General features: G+C 41.6%; 1 protein-coding gene across 1 annotated transcript in view; it reads left to right on the top strand.

The window, feature by feature from the left end:
- COL22A1 (collagen type XXII alpha 1 chain) overlaps positions 1 to 16,365 on the top strand; it is a 218,174-nt gene that overhangs the window by 132,951 nt on the left and 68,858 nt on the right. Inside the window, exons 24-26 of the mRNA XM_040547335.1 lie at positions 311 to 364; positions 1,295 to 1,348; positions 12,357 to 12,410. Coding sequence (XP_040403269.1) covers positions 311 to 364; positions 1,295 to 1,348; positions 12,357 to 12,410 — 162 coding nt within the window. The remainder of the gene's footprint in view (positions 1 to 310; positions 365 to 1,294; positions 1,349 to 12,356; positions 12,411 to 16,365) is intronic.

Below are 16,365 nucleotides of genomic sequence, written 5' to 3'. Positions count from 1 at the left end.
CAGCCCACAGTGTTTTCCTGGAATATCCAGGATAGCCCAGGGTCTGTGGCAGAGTTACTACCTTTGAAGAACAGAGAGCCAGTTACGGATAAATGCTGCCTAAGTGTGGGTGGATCAGTCTGCATGCAGTCTAATGAGTGCTGATAATTCAAGTAACCCCGGGGTGAAGGAGAAAACCAGCTGGTTTTTTTGGGACCTATGAGGAAAGGGGCAGTGTAGGTCCTGTACAGATGTCTGGCATGAGTACTCTGCCCATATAATTTTTCCTATGGGTATTTTAACATTTTATTTTCTTAACTTACGTCTGTAGGGAGAGCCTGGCCCACGAGGACCACAAGGCCAACCTGGACTTCCTGGACCTCCAGTAAGTGGTTTATCTCACTGCTTACAAGCCCCAGAAACTGAAACTCAGGCTGAGCTGAGGGATACATGCAAAATCTTATACATTATTCGGGCACTAAGAGCTTAAACAGTGCCCACAGCCTTCTGTTTTCTTCACTGGAGAGAGAAACTCTCCTGCTGTTGATGGCCACACACGTATGGAGGTGGCTCCCAGGACATGGGCAGGCATGCCACAGAGGTATACATTGCCTCAAGGCTGTTGTCCTGCAGAAGCTGATTCTTTTTCCATTTTTAACATCCTGTGGAGCTGAATGAGTATTCAGCACATCTCAGAGAGGAGTCTCGCTGGTAACCCGTAAGCCATCATAGAACGATGGGCAAAGAATGGTTGCTGCAAATGATTGCTTTATGCCACAATGTCTCAGCAAAAATTTTTTGCATATGAAGAATAAGAGATGTGTGTTTGTGTTTCAGCAGGGAATACAACACAATATTTGCAACAATTTAGGCACTCCAGTATTCTTACTTTTCACTTGATTGTGTCTACTTCCAGGTACATTTTATAACCCAGCTCTGCAGGAAATCTCACTTCAGACTATCACTGCTGCCTCATTTGCACATACTCTGTATTTTCTTGTTTCTGAATTGTTTGTTGTGTTTCACCGTTGATTGGGTTTTGTAAAATTGATGGCATTGTGAAGATGCATTAAGTAGGTATATCTGGCTTTAACTATGTAATTGTGTGCTCTGGATTTAATCAGGGCATTGTCACTTTTTCTCTATCCTGTTTTCTTATTCTCTTCTGCTCACAGGACAATGTAATTATCAGTTAAGAATTGTCTAGGTAGCCATTCAGTAGCGGTAGCCCAGAAAATGGTGATATAGTTCATTAGGTTTTTGTTTGTTTGTTTTTAACTTGGTTAACTTTCTAAAAATATATTCACTTTTAAAGGGAGAGGCTGGTCCAGAAGGCAAGCCTGGAGTCCCAGGTTTACCAGGTCAAAGGGTGAGTTGCTCTTTTTATTTAATGTGTGTCTCAGTGTGCTGAGGACAGCTGTGCTGTACCAAAGTACCAAAGTATTGGTACTTTGACTCACCTTACATTCACTTTTCTACTTATTTAAGGATCCTTGAAGCCTGGATCCTTTCTCTTATTCCTTCTTTACGGTCCAGCAACTTTCAGTACCTCTTGGTATGAAATTCCACAAATTTGTATGCAGTGCCCAGTGGGACCCTGGGAAATTTTCTTGTAATTTCTTCTCCTCTCTTTGTGTCTGCTCCTTGGTGCCAAGAGGATTCTTGATCCTATTCCCCACACAGACACTTTGGAGCTTCTCTATATACTAATGATTATCAGAGGTTAAAATAATGGAAGGTTTATTTCCCACTGATGTATACCTTCTAAAAGGATGCTCCTGAGTCACACACGGCCATATGGTCTTTTAAAAACAGAGCAAAACACCTTTAGGAAAAGCAATGAGTGATAGGAAAGATCGAAGAAGATATCTTCTGGAAATAGATTTTGATCACAGACAAATAGTCCCTTGCACCATATTTCTTGGTAAATTGTAGAAAAGCATAAAATCCAGCAGAGCCTCCTATAAAAGTCTCATAGAAGCTATCTATGAACTTGCCAAGCCTTGTGAACTGACCTACAAAATAATTTAATTTTAGTTGGAAAATGGGTTGGAAGATTCTTAAAAATGCATTCATTCCAAAAAATGTAAAAATGGAGTGCAGTTTTCCTGCGAATGAAACTTGAAATAGTTTTACCCCTGTTAAGATATGACTCTGAGTGTGTAGAGCCTCTAGTAAGATGGACAGGTTGAAATTTCAGATAAATGCTGTTGTCTTGGAAGTCAAATAAATCCAAAGACACTTACAATACTTAATACAAAAAAAAATGGCTTCAATTTATGTTTTGTCTGTACTCAAAAAGAAGCTCCCACAAAATACTGGTGTACCATTCTCCACGTGGAGGTTAGATAGTTTCTTCTTGGGTTTTGTTTTGTTTTCTTATTTTTTAAAAAGACTTTCTCTGACTCACAGCTATATGTTGAAATATTCAAGTACTGATAAAAAAGGAAATTTCATGGTGGGCCTGATTGTATCACATGAATGCTCTGAGCCTGCCTTTTCTTGCTTCAGCCCATTTGTAGGAAGAACATCTCGTCAAGCGATAGATAAGGGTGGGAGTGAGATACGTGCTTAACCTTTGTGGAGACAGTCACTTCGGTCTCGGTATTGGTGTTTGATGGGTTACTTTTTTAGGTAGTCACAGAGACTTGACTGTAGCTTAATCCATGAAGGAGGTCACGGGGGTTGCCTGTAATGCTTGGCACTTGAGTCAGCACCAGTGGTATTAAAAAGTGGGTATGAGAGCCCTATTTGTGGGCATGTTAGGATAATGGGAAGAGGACAATAGAGGGAGGAAATACATTTTGGTAGGTGGGTTTCTATAGGCTTCCAATTGAATTGCATGATGTTGAATTGAACCGTAACCTTGGCTTTTAGGAATCTTCTTCCAGAGAATATGGTGACTGCAGTCTTACATTAGTGCCACAGTAAAAAAGGGCATTTATTTGCTTTCTTGTACTTTTCCAGTGCTTAGAAAATATCAGCTAATGGCTTTAGCAAATAACTCTGCTGTGCTTTACTTATGAGTTGACAAGTTCTGAATTGTCCTGATTTTAAAGCCTGCTGTGAAACATTGTTTCTTGAGTAAGATTAATAGAGCGTATTAGCTGAGTAAAGGACAGTGATCTGTCAGGGTCTGCGACAGGATACGAAATGCTCCTGCTAATGATCATTTGATTAGAGATGTCATTTGATACATACTGTGTTTGAATGTTTCCCTAGACTCTGTTGTGTCTAGCTAGTTAGACTTCTCCTAAGGGTCTTTATTAGTCACCAGGCATCTTAGGTGGTTAGATATATTTTTTTAATTAAAGGCTGTTATTCAATGACGGAATACCTGGGATGAATCAAAGCCTTGGGCTTGGTGGATATACATGGATAACCTACAGATGTTGGAGAAGGAACGGATTAGCAGATGCTACTGATTCACCATTAGTACAGTTCTTGCCAAAGCACAATTCCAGGCATTGATTACCATTTTACCTAAATTTTGCTGCAAAAACAAGTATTTCTCTAAACAGATTTAGAAGTTAAAATGCCAAGAGCAGTAATCATCTCCTGCTCCTTCTCCTCCTCTGAAGCTACAGCTCAGATCTGCAGTGATTCTTCTAGCACACACCCAAACAAAAAGACTTTCTAGCAGCATAGCCCAGCAATGAGGGCATGGCCTGGGTCATGATGCCAGTTTCATTTGTGACTCCGGACCTGGCTTGTTGGAAGACACTGGCCACATCTCTTCACCTCTGTATCTGCTGTATATAGGGGCAGGAGTGTAAGGTTATACAAGTATGCAAGCAAACCAAACAGAGCCAAAGCAGTGGTGTGAGCATTGGTTTGTTTAACACTAAGCATGTTTACCCGCACAATTTCAGGTCATGCCAACTAGACTCGTAAAAATGAAAGAAGAAGTTCTTTACTCGGAGGGTGGTGAGACACTGGCACAGGCTGCCCAGCGAAGCTGTGGATGCCCCATCCCTGGGAGTGCTCAAGGCCACGCTGGATGGGGCTTTGGGCAACCTGGCCTGGTGGGAGGTGTCCCTGCCCATGGCAGGGGGTTGGAATTAGATGGGCTTTAAGGTCCCTTCCAACCCAAACCATTCTGTGATTCTATGATCCGTGATCTTTGCATGTGGAGCTCAGGCCTGTTGGATTTATTAGCATAGGCATAGCTTTCTTCATTGTGGTGAGGACAGAAAGTCAGACATAGCCAGAAGCAGATTTGGGTCCCTTTCCCGCATTGTTAGCAGATCTGTGCTGAAGAGCTGAAAAACACTAAACATCTACTTGGCTGGCCCCTCTGCTGTTTTATACAGCTGGACTTTCAGGATATGATGTTATGCCAGTTTATATCTCCTGAAAATTTCATTCATAAGGGATTTCATAAGTCTTCTGCAATAATACTGTGATTCTGTGAATACCTTGTAACTAACAGGACAGATTACAGTGCAAGATGAAATTCCAAGTTCTGATCTGCTTGACTTCAGAGCCATCTCAAGTAGCATGCTACAAGAAGGGCTGATATGAAACAGTTGCTGTTCTGCAGTATGATTCAGGTTCTGTTTGGCTGTATGATCATCAACCGAGATTTAGGTGAAGATGGTGCACACACACACTGAGCTCCTGTCCTGACACACATATGAATATGCAACCATTTGCTGGAGTTCTTAGAAGGCTGCAGTGCTTTAGTTAGCTGTAACGCAGCTGGAACAGACTACTAATGGACTAAAGATTTTTGGAACCATTTCATAGAGGAATTCATTCATGCCTCATAACATGGTCTACTTGAAGTGAAAAGATTTTGAGATCTGTGAGTACAGAGTCATCATTGGATAATGTTAGAAATGCGATGCAGGAGCCACCTACACAGTGTATATGAGGTTTCACAGAAGATGACATAGTCATATGGTGCCAAATACCCTAATGACAGTTTGGCCAACAAGAGTAGGGTCATACATTTCAGAAAGACTTCTAGGAAAGAAGGAGGTATGATATTCTTTTGGCATGAACTGCTGTTCCTGCTGAAGAAATAAAAGAATATATGGGTTAGTACAGTTGGCAGTAAGCAAGGAATGTTCTTTAACGAGTCACCATTTGTGTTATAGGAAAGATAGTGTGGATTTAATTTCTTAAGATGGTTCCTGCAAATTTAATCTTTCATTTAAATGCATTTGCAGTACTTTTTGGCCAAAATAAAACTTTTTCAATTGCCCCTGCTTATACTGAACATTTCTTGGAGCAGTTGCAGAGTCTTCTGCTAATGTTTGACACAAATATGCCTGAATAACCAGGTGGGGTGAAGAAGCCTTGACATCAGGGCTTCTGATGGCCCAGGGCTTTTCTGGCCTGGGTAATACAGATAGCTTAAGACCACGTCTGTTGCTTTTTGAGGGCTCACCACCAAACCAGGCTTTCTGTCTGCAGATACTGAGAACCTTAGATAAGGCCTAGCCATATCCAGCAGGTCTTCTCCAAGCAGTTTTGAGCACCACAGTGCATTCTCAGACAACTTTCCACAAGTTGTGGACAAGAGATCAGCATGCTCATGGCTGCTCTTGAAAGCACAGATGTAACTGGTGCATCCCAGAAAGTGTGCCTGAAGGCTGGGAATCACTGCTCAGCAGGAGGGTGAACTCTGGGGGAGCAGGTGACAGTCTGAAGAAGACACTACCAGACCCTAGTTGGCATTAGAAAGTGAAGGGCTCCTAAGGTGATGCAAGAATGTGCCTGAGTGTCTTCCTAATATTTTATGTAGAAAAATTAAATGAGACGTGTCTGAGGGAAGAGAGTGGAGGCAGTATTGTACTCTAAAAAAAATGTAAAATAAAAATGATGGTATTGTAGTGATCTTATTGCCAAATTTATCAGAAGCTCACCTTGCTATCTGTGAACCTCTTCCTCCTGCAGTCCATTCCCAGGAGCTCCAATATGGACAGTGCATTTTCAATGTAATTGTAATAATGCACACTTGCAGGTATAGATTTTAGACATGGAAAGCTAATCTGAGGGCTGCTTACACCTTGTGGAGCTGCCCAGTACTGGCAACACACTAAGGAGAGCATAAGCTGCGAAGACAGAACATCTTTCAAGCATTTAAAAGAAGCTCTCTGTTAGTCTGCTTTAGTTGCAGGTCTTGAAGTCCTTTATGAGCATAGAAAAAATGTGCATGATCTCCTCAGTACATCTGCTGAACTGCTAATCTGACAATTCACCTCTATCCTTTGATCCTATCTGGGGAGGAGGATGTAACAATTCTAGCCTGAATCAGGCAACTGGGTTATATTCATTTTATTAGCCAGCTTTTTCAAAGTGCCTGGCACCTAATGGCTATATTATGACAATGATACGCTCACATCAAGCGCACACAGTGCAAAGAATGAAGCTTTGCTGTTCTCATCTGTCCTGTAAGACTTTCGAGTGATAGAGAGTACTGTTTCTCTGATTTTACTAAACCTGCCTGAAAAAGAGTTAGAGAGTCTGGATTCATTTTTTTATTTTATTTTTTATTTTATTTTTTCCCCTCTCTTCCTGTCTTTCTTCTCCTGTAAAAAGGAAGAGAATTGAAGTGCTTTGATTCTACTCTTTTTGACAACTGGTCTACTGAATTTTGTTGGAAATAAACCCAACTTTCCGTGCTTGTAGAAACAAATGGTGCAGCTGTCTGACATGCTCCTGAAAAGCATGCAAATATTTGGGTAAACTAACCTAAATGTGGGGTTCTTCAGAAGTGTGCTAGCATTGCTAGCAGGTCAAGGGAAGTGCTCCATGCTGGTGCAGCCTCACCTCAAGCTCTGTGTGCAGTTTTGGGCAACACAATATAAGAAAGAAATAAAATGGTTAGAGAGTGTCCAAAGGAGGGCTACAAAGATGGTGAAGGGTCTGGAGGACAAGGTGTATGAGGAGCAGATGAGGCCCCTTGGTCTGTTCAGCCCAGAGCAGAGCAGGCCGAGGGGAGGCCTCATGGCGGCCTGCAGCTCCCTCACGAGGGGAGCGGAGGGGCAGGCGCTGAGCTCTGCTCTCTGGGGACAGCGACAAGACCCGAGGGACCGGCATGGAGCTGGGACAGGGGAGGGACAGGCTGGGTGTTAGGGAAAGGTTCTGCACCCAGAGGTGGTCAGGCACTGGGACAGGCTCCCCAGGGCAGTGGTCACAGCACTGAGCTGCCAGAGTTCAAGAAGCATTTGGAAAATGCTCTCAGACACATGGTCTGATTTGGTCTGTGGTCCTGTGTGGAGCCAGGAGTTGGACTTGATAGTCCTTGTTGGGTCCCTTCCAATTCCAGATATCCTATGATTCTATGGAATTTCTTGGATTTGAAGAAAAATTTGCCTCATATTGAAATGGTGCAAATTCGTTCAAATGATTGAAATTTCATAAGGAAACCAAGAGAAAACATCAATTTATCCTATAAGAGTACTTTCCACTTAGGCATGATGTAACAGCTACCTAGACCCACTGTGATTTTGATGTGTGGTATTTCAGCCTAGTTTTCTAGATTTGTATTGTCAAAATTTTCCCATACTCAAAGAACTGTCAGCACACAGCACTAAAAAATGCATGAGTCTCATAGAATAGTAAGAACAGTCGTATGGAAAAAAATCTTAATGAAAAACATCTTTAAAAATTATATTATTTAATGAATGTCCTTATCCCTGGTTAAGACTCCAATGTACCTGAGTCAGGTAGATAAGTAATAATAATTCCCCTTTTTTCATCCTTTTTGGTGCACAAGATAATTTATGCACAGTCGAGTACAGAATGAGAATGAGTTGGATGTCAAAACAGAGATAACATAAAAAATTTACTGCAAGGCCTTTCTTTTGTGAGTGAACTGCAAAGTTCAGCATTGCATTCTGTCAGGTTGGAGGCAAGAGGAATGAGGGCAACTCCAGGAGTGAGTTACCAAGGGGTGTCTTCTGCATCCTTAATTCAGCTGTCATGTTTCAGCAGGTTTTCATGTGCATGTGTCCACATCCCTTGAAGTCAGAGCAGCACAAAAAGCTTAACAGATCTTTCTTGACTCTTTACAACCAGATTAACAAGGCTGTGAGTCTCAGTAACTGCTAAATATTTGTTTTACCATATAGCCTAAAGGGTTCTGTTAAAACTGGGAACTACTGGGTTCAGGGCACACCCTCCACTCAGAAGAAATGTGTTAAAAAAAAAAAAAAAACACTTGCCAATACATGAAAGGTTTGTCCCCATTACCTGTAATGGGAAAGATAAATTTCTCAGATCCCTGGAGGCTGTTGAGCTCTTCTGTGTGTTTTTTGATGGTAGGGCAGAAATACAGGTATTTGGCTTTCCCCCTCTTGACCTCTGTCTCCTGTTAAAGAGCGTTGTTGCATATGATGTTTCTAGTTTGGCTGGTCATAACTTGAAACGGGCAGTGAACAGTGTTTAAACTCTTATTTCTCTGTGTATGAACTCCCCTTGATTTGAGCAACCTTAGACTTGCAAGGTACATGGGAAAAAAAATAGTTGGTATTTCCAGAGAGAGATGTGCTGCGTTAGGTAAATAAGCCAGAAGAGGAAAAGCAGTTTGCCCAGCAAACTAATCAGACTTTTTCTGGAAAGAGACAGTCCCAAGATGTGACTTCTTTCAATGTCTGTAAGTCCTAATAACCCTTATTTATCTGTGTCACAGCAGACCCCCGTAATCACCCATAGGCAGGCCAGTCCCAGTGGTGTTTACATGCACATTTAGATGCTCCTGCTTCTAAATTTACTGTTATTGTCCAGTACATACAGAGCCTGTCAAAACATGGTGCCTTTAGGGAGTTCAGCCATTGCTTGCAACTGCTAGATTTTGTCTGATAATGTAAAGGTAAAGGGACAAGGCTGAAAGAGGTAATCCTACATCCCACCTAGCTGACAGAGAAAACAGTTGGCATTTATGCTAGCAGTCATATTAATTCACAGTTAAGGGGTTTTTCTATGTACTTTGTACCAAAACCGCTGTTCCTGGGGCCAAACCTCAGTGAAAACCATGCTGTGAGAATATATAGCTGTTCAAGCTATTGGACAGCAAGATAAGAAATAGTCTTGAGCTATGATACTTTTCAAAATTTCCTCTCTAGCAGAGCAGAACCAATATTTCCCCCTGGTTTCATGTCTTCTGTATGGTAAAGATGTTTCCAGTGGTTAGTTGTGTTTGTATGTATTTGTGGGTGCTTGATCTGTTTGGGTGATATTGCCTGCCCTTGCAAATTTCAGCAGCGCAGAAATGGGAATGTAAGTAAATGAACAAAAAGAAGGAAGAAAGGATTGATGGTGTAGATTAAATCCAGAGTGAAACTGTAATTGTCAGTGAGGTAAATATATTCATTTCCAATAAAACACATTTTTAACTGTGCTATTATTCAAATTGCTGATAAAGACAAATAACATATTTTTCATATATTCAAAGGGTACACATTCTTACACACATAACTGATTCTTGCCATAAGTAACAGAGCATAATTGCTAGTTTTGTCTGTCATATTATTAGGTGATGTGACATTTCACTGAGCATTGCTCTCATAGGTATAATTTCTCCCAGCAAGTATTTCTGTACTTTCCAGACAGGTTGTAATATTATGGAGCAACCCTGTTGTAGTTTGATTTTGGCTAACCTCTGAGTGGCCAAAATGTTCCCTTCACAATGGGAAATACACTTTCAGCCTCTCTGTCAGTATAATTATGTGCTGCTCTAAGGGATTTCTCGGTGTTTTGAAAAGCACCAAAGTTCCTCAGTGTTATACCCAAGAAAATGATAGACTGCTTTCACATCTGTTATTGCAGTCGCAGATTAGCATGCCTGGCCATTTGTGTGGAAGCAGAAGAGCTAGTGTATACTTATCTCAGGTGGCAAAATTTGTCCTTCCTCCCTCTTCTCAGCTTTTGAGATCACTTTGGGAACAAACTGGAGCTGCTACCTCCTTCCTCAGGTTCCCCAAGTAATTTTATCTGATGCCACCAAATTTCCAAAAAAAGCAGTGTATCCAGAAAACTACATCTGGATAATGCCTGTAAGTTATAAAGTCACTGAAGTCACATCCTTGTGGACCACCAAAATAAGGTCTATATGTACTGCTTCGTTGCAAGGTTACAAGTCTCAATGGGATTTTGTTGTCCTGAACACCAATGTAAGCATCAGTCATCATGGTTTTCATGTAAAGTACATCACAGGGTGTATTCATGCTCTCCCAACTTTCAATACCTGATTTGGGGTGACTGCTCAGGAAGCTAATTCCCTTATGCTCTTTCAAAGGGTTATCAAAATGTTTGTCAGGTACCTATCAGGTTCCTTGTCTGCATCGAACACACTGTCTGAATTAACGTCTCTAAATGGAACTGAAGGAGATGCACAAACATTGTAAGGGGAGGTACAAGACGTAAAAACACCCGGTAAGCAACAAGGTCGGTGGGACATAATGGAAATAATAATACTGTGTTTTCTGCTGCCCTCAGTGTTGTAGCTGTGGAACCAGACGTCTTAACACATGGTTCCCACGTTGATAGAGAGCTGGAGGTGAGATGCTTCTTGTGTGCAGTCATACTCATCCTCCATGTCTGGCCCTACGCACCACAACCCTGTATATTCTATTCATATACTTATCTGTTTAAATGAGTTTTTTAAGAGGGTGTCTTGTGTGGTCTCACTGTCAGTTGGCAACATGAGTCTCTAACTAGGAAATGTGTTGATTCATGTGGTGACAGGGAGTCCTCCAGGTTAAAATGGGCTTTGACAAGGAAAGAAGTGATGGATGTTGGAAAAAGCAGAAGGAGCACTCATGAATAGTGCATGTACTTGAGAGCATTATGAACATTCCTGCTGGTATCGGGGTCCTGGCAATGACTGCAAACTCTTTCTGGTACCCAAGGACCTCATAATTGTTCCTTTAATATTCATTCTTTATATGAGAGCTGATATTTTTATTATGAAAAAAATAAGGAGAAGATCAGATTCTGACACCCCAACTAACAAAACACAGTCAAGATTTGGTAAAATGTGATGAAAACTTGCTTTGTTTGTGAAGTGTTAGCTGTTTCACTCATTTAAGTCAACAAGAATTATAGAAATTGTTTCTGGATATTTCAGTAAGGAAAAATAAAGGGAAAATTACATATCTGACTTACACATCTGTATGACAAATCACATCATCAGTCACACGAAACTTGCTTAATTATAATATCCTTCTAAAAAGAAAACCAGTTTGGGTGAGAAGTAGAAATGAGGAAAAAAATCACTTCTCTGACTTTCTGGTATTTACATGATTTATCTTGTAACCTCCTAGCATATTATGAAAAATCTCAGAAGTACTAATGATTCAGTATCTATACATGTCAGGGAAGGATAGATTATTTTTACAAGAAAGCTGAGTCACAAAATATGTGACTTGCCCAAAGTAACGCAGCAAGTAAGCTACTGAGTTGAGAAAGAAACCAAACTTCTGCCTGAACTCCAGTATTTCAGGCATCCTTTCTCCATCCTTTCTTCCTCTTTTTTTCTCACGTAGGACATTTTCCCTGTGAACTAGTTGAGATCAACCCCATAGGAACACAGGTGAAGGAGCATCCACATGGGTGCACTTTTCTCAAGGGTTTGCTCCGTGTCCTGGCTTATCCTTCCCTTGCACTACTGAAGCTCTGCTGCTCCTCTGGAGGAAGTTTTTTTGCTTGCAGAGGAATCAGTGAGCTCCGTCCCTTGGTGATAATGCCAACTCCAGTTAGAAATGCCTCATGAATTCATGTTTTCTGGCTTAGGGATTGTGAATCTTTTATATTCATCCATGTACCAGAGCTCTTAATTATTTTCTTTATGCATAAGGCAGTGCAGGGAGCACAAGGGACGCTGCTTGGCTTGGTTGGGGAGGGGAGAAGGTCTACACTGGTAGCAGAGAAAGTGCCTCTTATTGTGTCTGCACTTGGTGCATCCCTTGGCTGTATCTCAGCACTGTCCCTTCTCTGATCTTCTTTGGGCAGCACCCAGGTGTGATTGCAGAGTGTAAGAGGTCAAGAGAAGCAAGAAACCAACCTTCACCTGTGGGGGTGAAGGTTACACCCAGGCTGTGAGGCTTGGTAGATCTGAATTTACAAGGAAATGAGAAAGAGAATTTGAATTCCTGGCAGCATTTAGGAGGCAATAATTTCCAGATGTGATCTGTGTTAGGACCATATGTCATTCTGCCTCTTGGTGCACATACTTGGGTGGCAGGAACCACACAGACCACTGGAGTTGCACATCCAAACAGTGTGTGCTGCCTTCAGTTCTAGCACTTATGTTTTGTATACCCATGTAATGGAGATTTACCGGTTTGGGGGTAGAAGTGTTTGGAAAGTCTCAGTAGCAGTTTTTCCCTTGCTGTCTAATATTTGCTCTTCTGTTGAACACACAGGGTAAGAAGGGGGAACCTGGATTCCCAGGAATCAATGGTCTAATTGGCCCTCAGGTAAGTGGCAATTTCTTCATTTTCATATAATATATGGGAAAATGTATTTTTTTGGCATCAGGTGTCTTGGAACCACAATGCAGCATGCCATGACCTTGTTCTCTTCTCATCTGTACCATCTGTGAAACTTTGAAGGTGTTTCTCCTTTAAGATCCAAACTGATTTACCCTGACGTTAATGAGAGAAGAGTCTGCCTGTCTAGCAGCAATTACTTTTACCTTCCACAGTTTTTCAGCATCTTTGTACAGGGGTATAAAGAGGTGTTTTGTATGTGATTTTCCCATTGCTTTTGCATGCATGAGTATCATTCCACAGGGAAAGCAATGACATGTGCTTTGTAATATTTAGGACAGTGCCTGAGCTAATTATTGGCCATGTGAATTGGCAATTGCAGATATATCTCCTGTGCTGCAGTCTTGAGGGAAAAAACAGTTTAAAAGGTAGTTGCTTTTCAGAAGCACACTTCTTTGCAGACCATTTTTTTTTTTCCTTTGCACACCAGTTTTTGTTTTGGTTTGGTTTGGTGTTTTTTTTTTTTTTGTTACTTTGACGGTCGCATTTCTACTTGTTATAGGGGGTCCTAAGTTGGCTTATTAGGGAAGATAGAGGCTTAAGACTTACATTTATTCTCCCAATGCGGGATGATGTGAGGAATGTCTTATGTTCATGACCCCTTATCTCTATTTTTTTTTAAGCTTTTGTCAAGATAATGTTCCAACTTGCACCATCTGTAACGTCTTCATAAGAACAAAATAGTGCTATGTGTGTCATGTATTGTCAAGGAGGGTTTGTCTCCACCTTAGAACAACCCACGCTGCCCTGTGCTGTTATAATCCTGGTACTTGCCTCTGGCTTGGCTTCTTGCTAACTTTGTAGCCAAATTCAGTCGATTCAAGTCACTGTGTGGGGTCATTCCCTGTAATGAGAAAAATATCTTTGGGAATGTCCTTAAGCAGGAAAGGTGCAAGCTCACTTTAAGCTGACCACTCAGGAGCAAACTGAGTATTTTATTTGTTCCCTTCTCAAGCTAACAAACGGTGTCTTTGACTTTGGGACTTTGTTACAATAGTCAGTTAAGTTTGGAGCATGAATGAAGAACCTCCATTACTACAGCTGTTGGTGATGTATTGCAATGAACAGCACACAGCTCGACAGCAGATGCTGATTTTTCATTTATTTCCTTTGGCAAGCTATGCCCTTGTAACCAGGAAACATGATCTAGAAATGGATTCTGCAGCAGACGTTTAGCAATGAGCTGTTTCCATGTCTGCGGAGGCCGTCAGTGATGCAATTCAGGGTTTGCCAATCCTGTGCGGGTGAGGACCCTTGTGTCCAGCTGGGAACTTTGCCCTGTCACACCACCTGATACTGATCTGCATATTTTTAAGACTTTTTAGTTTGGTACATTATCTGGTTTGTAAATATTTCAACAGCAGCCTTCAAGAGGAATGAAGGCATTATTTCCAATGGTTTAAATTTTGTTATTTTTTTTTCCACTGGATAATATTAAAAGGTCCCCCCAAGCCTTCTGAACTGTGTGTGTAGCCACTGGAAGAAGGTTTACCTTGCTTTTGGGTAAGATTTGTCTCCTTGCATTAATTCTGATACGTCTAACTATCTGTCCAAACAATGTCATACTTGCTCAGCTCAAGTTCTCTGGAACTTTACAGAAATATATATATGCATATGTTAGCAATTTCATAAACATATCTGCGAGAACTGCTGACATAGCAATAAGTAGTTTTCCTTTCAGCACAGGCTAAATAAAGTTTTCAAATTTTATGTTAATTAAAGCTGCATATAGTGCTAGCCCCATTGAGGGATACTTAAATTGACTCTTCCTCCAAGCTAACTCTAAGGATGGAAAAAAATTTTCCTATTCCTGCAGTGACATACTGTCCCCAATATATTACTGCAGATTTCCGTATTTCTGTTTGGAGAAAGTGCTTACGTTCAACTTGTGACAAAACTACTTTTCAGCTTAGAAGCAGTTTTTATGACATTAGATTTCTAAGCACTTTATCAGCATTTCTCTCTTTCTTTTTTTTTTTTTTCCATTTTATCTTAATCACTCTATGCCCCCAAAATACCCAAGAAGATAAGTGGTTTCCTTAGGCTGTAGTTACAGAGAGATTCTTCCAAATGATTTATGGAAGTCTGGATCACCTGTTCCTGTGCCATCTCCATGGTGTTGAGGACCAACAGATTTGATTTGCCCATACATTAACTAGGTTAGGACACTAAAATAGCCTCCCTTCCTCTGCTATTTTAAATTTAAATACAGTTTTGTTTTCTGACCTGTCTGCCCCCATGGACAGCTGTACAGGCAGAAGAAAGGAACAGAGATAGGAGTGAAGAAGCCATGTTGTTACTGAAACACATAGAAAAGGCCACAAAAGGATGCCAATAGATTCTTACCCCCCATATTCTGTGTATCCGAGGAAGTCTTAGGGAAAGGTGGTCCAGCCTCTTCATTACTGTGATTACTTCATTACATGATGCTGGCTTCTCAGCACCTTCAGGGAGATAATGAGTTTTCTAGTGACGTGGTAGGAAAGCCTTCCTCCTATGGAGGTGCAGAGGAGGATGGGGCTGAGTACTGGGGTGTTCACAGTGAGATGTCTGCAGTTATCACTGGGCTTTGTCAGGTTCTCAATATGCCCAGTCCCAGTAAGAAGCCACAGAAGAATCAGGCAGCAATGCAAGGCAATCAACCTGCGGGGTACTCTGGAGCAGGGACAGCAGATCCAGTGACAACCCACAGCAGAAATGATGTCTGTCTGGCTCTTGAGGACCCTTGACTGGGCGTCTTCATATTGCAGAGTTAATTTAAGTGCCAAATCCTATGCAGTAGCGAGAAGGCAACTTCTTAGCCAGCCTGGGGATGTTTTGTGACAACGAAGTAGCCACAGTTTTGCCTTTCTCCTTACGTGCCCCGACTCAAACTAAACTTTTATCCAAAAAGCCCTTTTGATTTTTTTCCTTCTAAATCTGCCGTGGTGGTGAGCCTGTCCATGTACTTGCTTGTTCCATGTTATCCAGTTAGCACCCCTAAAAATGAGCACCTATTTTTGTGACCCTTAGAAACGTTGCATCTTGCAACATCATTAAGCCCTGGAGTACACACCCTGGAGCTTATTTCTGCTCTGGATATGAATGTTTTTCCTGCAGCAGAGACGCAGACATCTGAGCTCGTAATGTGTTTGTGTTGTTATTATTTATTTGTACTATTTTTGTTTGCAGGAAACTTAATCATGGGCCAAGCTTCTATTGCAGTAGGCTGTTCGAATGCAGACTGAAAAATGAGCATTTCTGCAAAGTGCTTTCAGTCAGAACAGATGGATGAGTACCAAGCATGGCAAACAATGAGGCCGTGCATTTCTGCATGGTCACCTGAGATCCCGATGTACCTCATCTGTCCCGTTGTTGGGAGGAAGAGTTCAGAGAAGGAGCAAAAGGCAGTTGATGAGGCACCTTTGCAAATGCTTTTCTAGGCGTGAGGGGTATCATGAGGAGGCAGGAGATCACCAGTTAGGCATGGTATGCCAGGTGAGCTGCGAGGGCTGCATTTGCTGGCTCAGCAAAGAAGGAATTTGATGCCCCGGTACCTGTCGAGGGCTCAGACACTCTGAGCTGTCACTGTGTTACCAGGACTGGGATTCAGCTCCAAAAGCAAGTACCTGTTACTAGCAATTAAGGGCAGAGATGCATGTGTCCATGCTCCTGTTACAGTTTGACTAAGGTCCAGTTAATGCTGGTGGTGGAGCCCAGGCAGCCATTCAACTCTCCTAAAGCAGCTACTTCCAAATTCTCCACTGAGCCACTCTCTAGGCTCCCTGAGCTGAGCAGGTGCTTGCTGTCCACCAGTGGGAAGGCAAAATGATTCAAAACTATCTGAAATTTAAGTAAAAATTCCATACCTTATACTTGCTATGTGTCTGGGCCGTTATTGAGG

This window comes from Cygnus olor, chromosome 2, assembly GCF_009769625.2.
Source record: "Cygnus olor isolate bCygOlo1 chromosome 2, bCygOlo1.pri.v2, whole genome shotgun sequence".
In the NCBI taxonomy this organism is placed as follows: domain Eukaryota; kingdom Metazoa; phylum Chordata; class Aves; order Anseriformes; family Anatidae; genus Cygnus; species Cygnus olor.
This window is presented reverse-complemented; position numbering and strand designations above follow the sequence as displayed.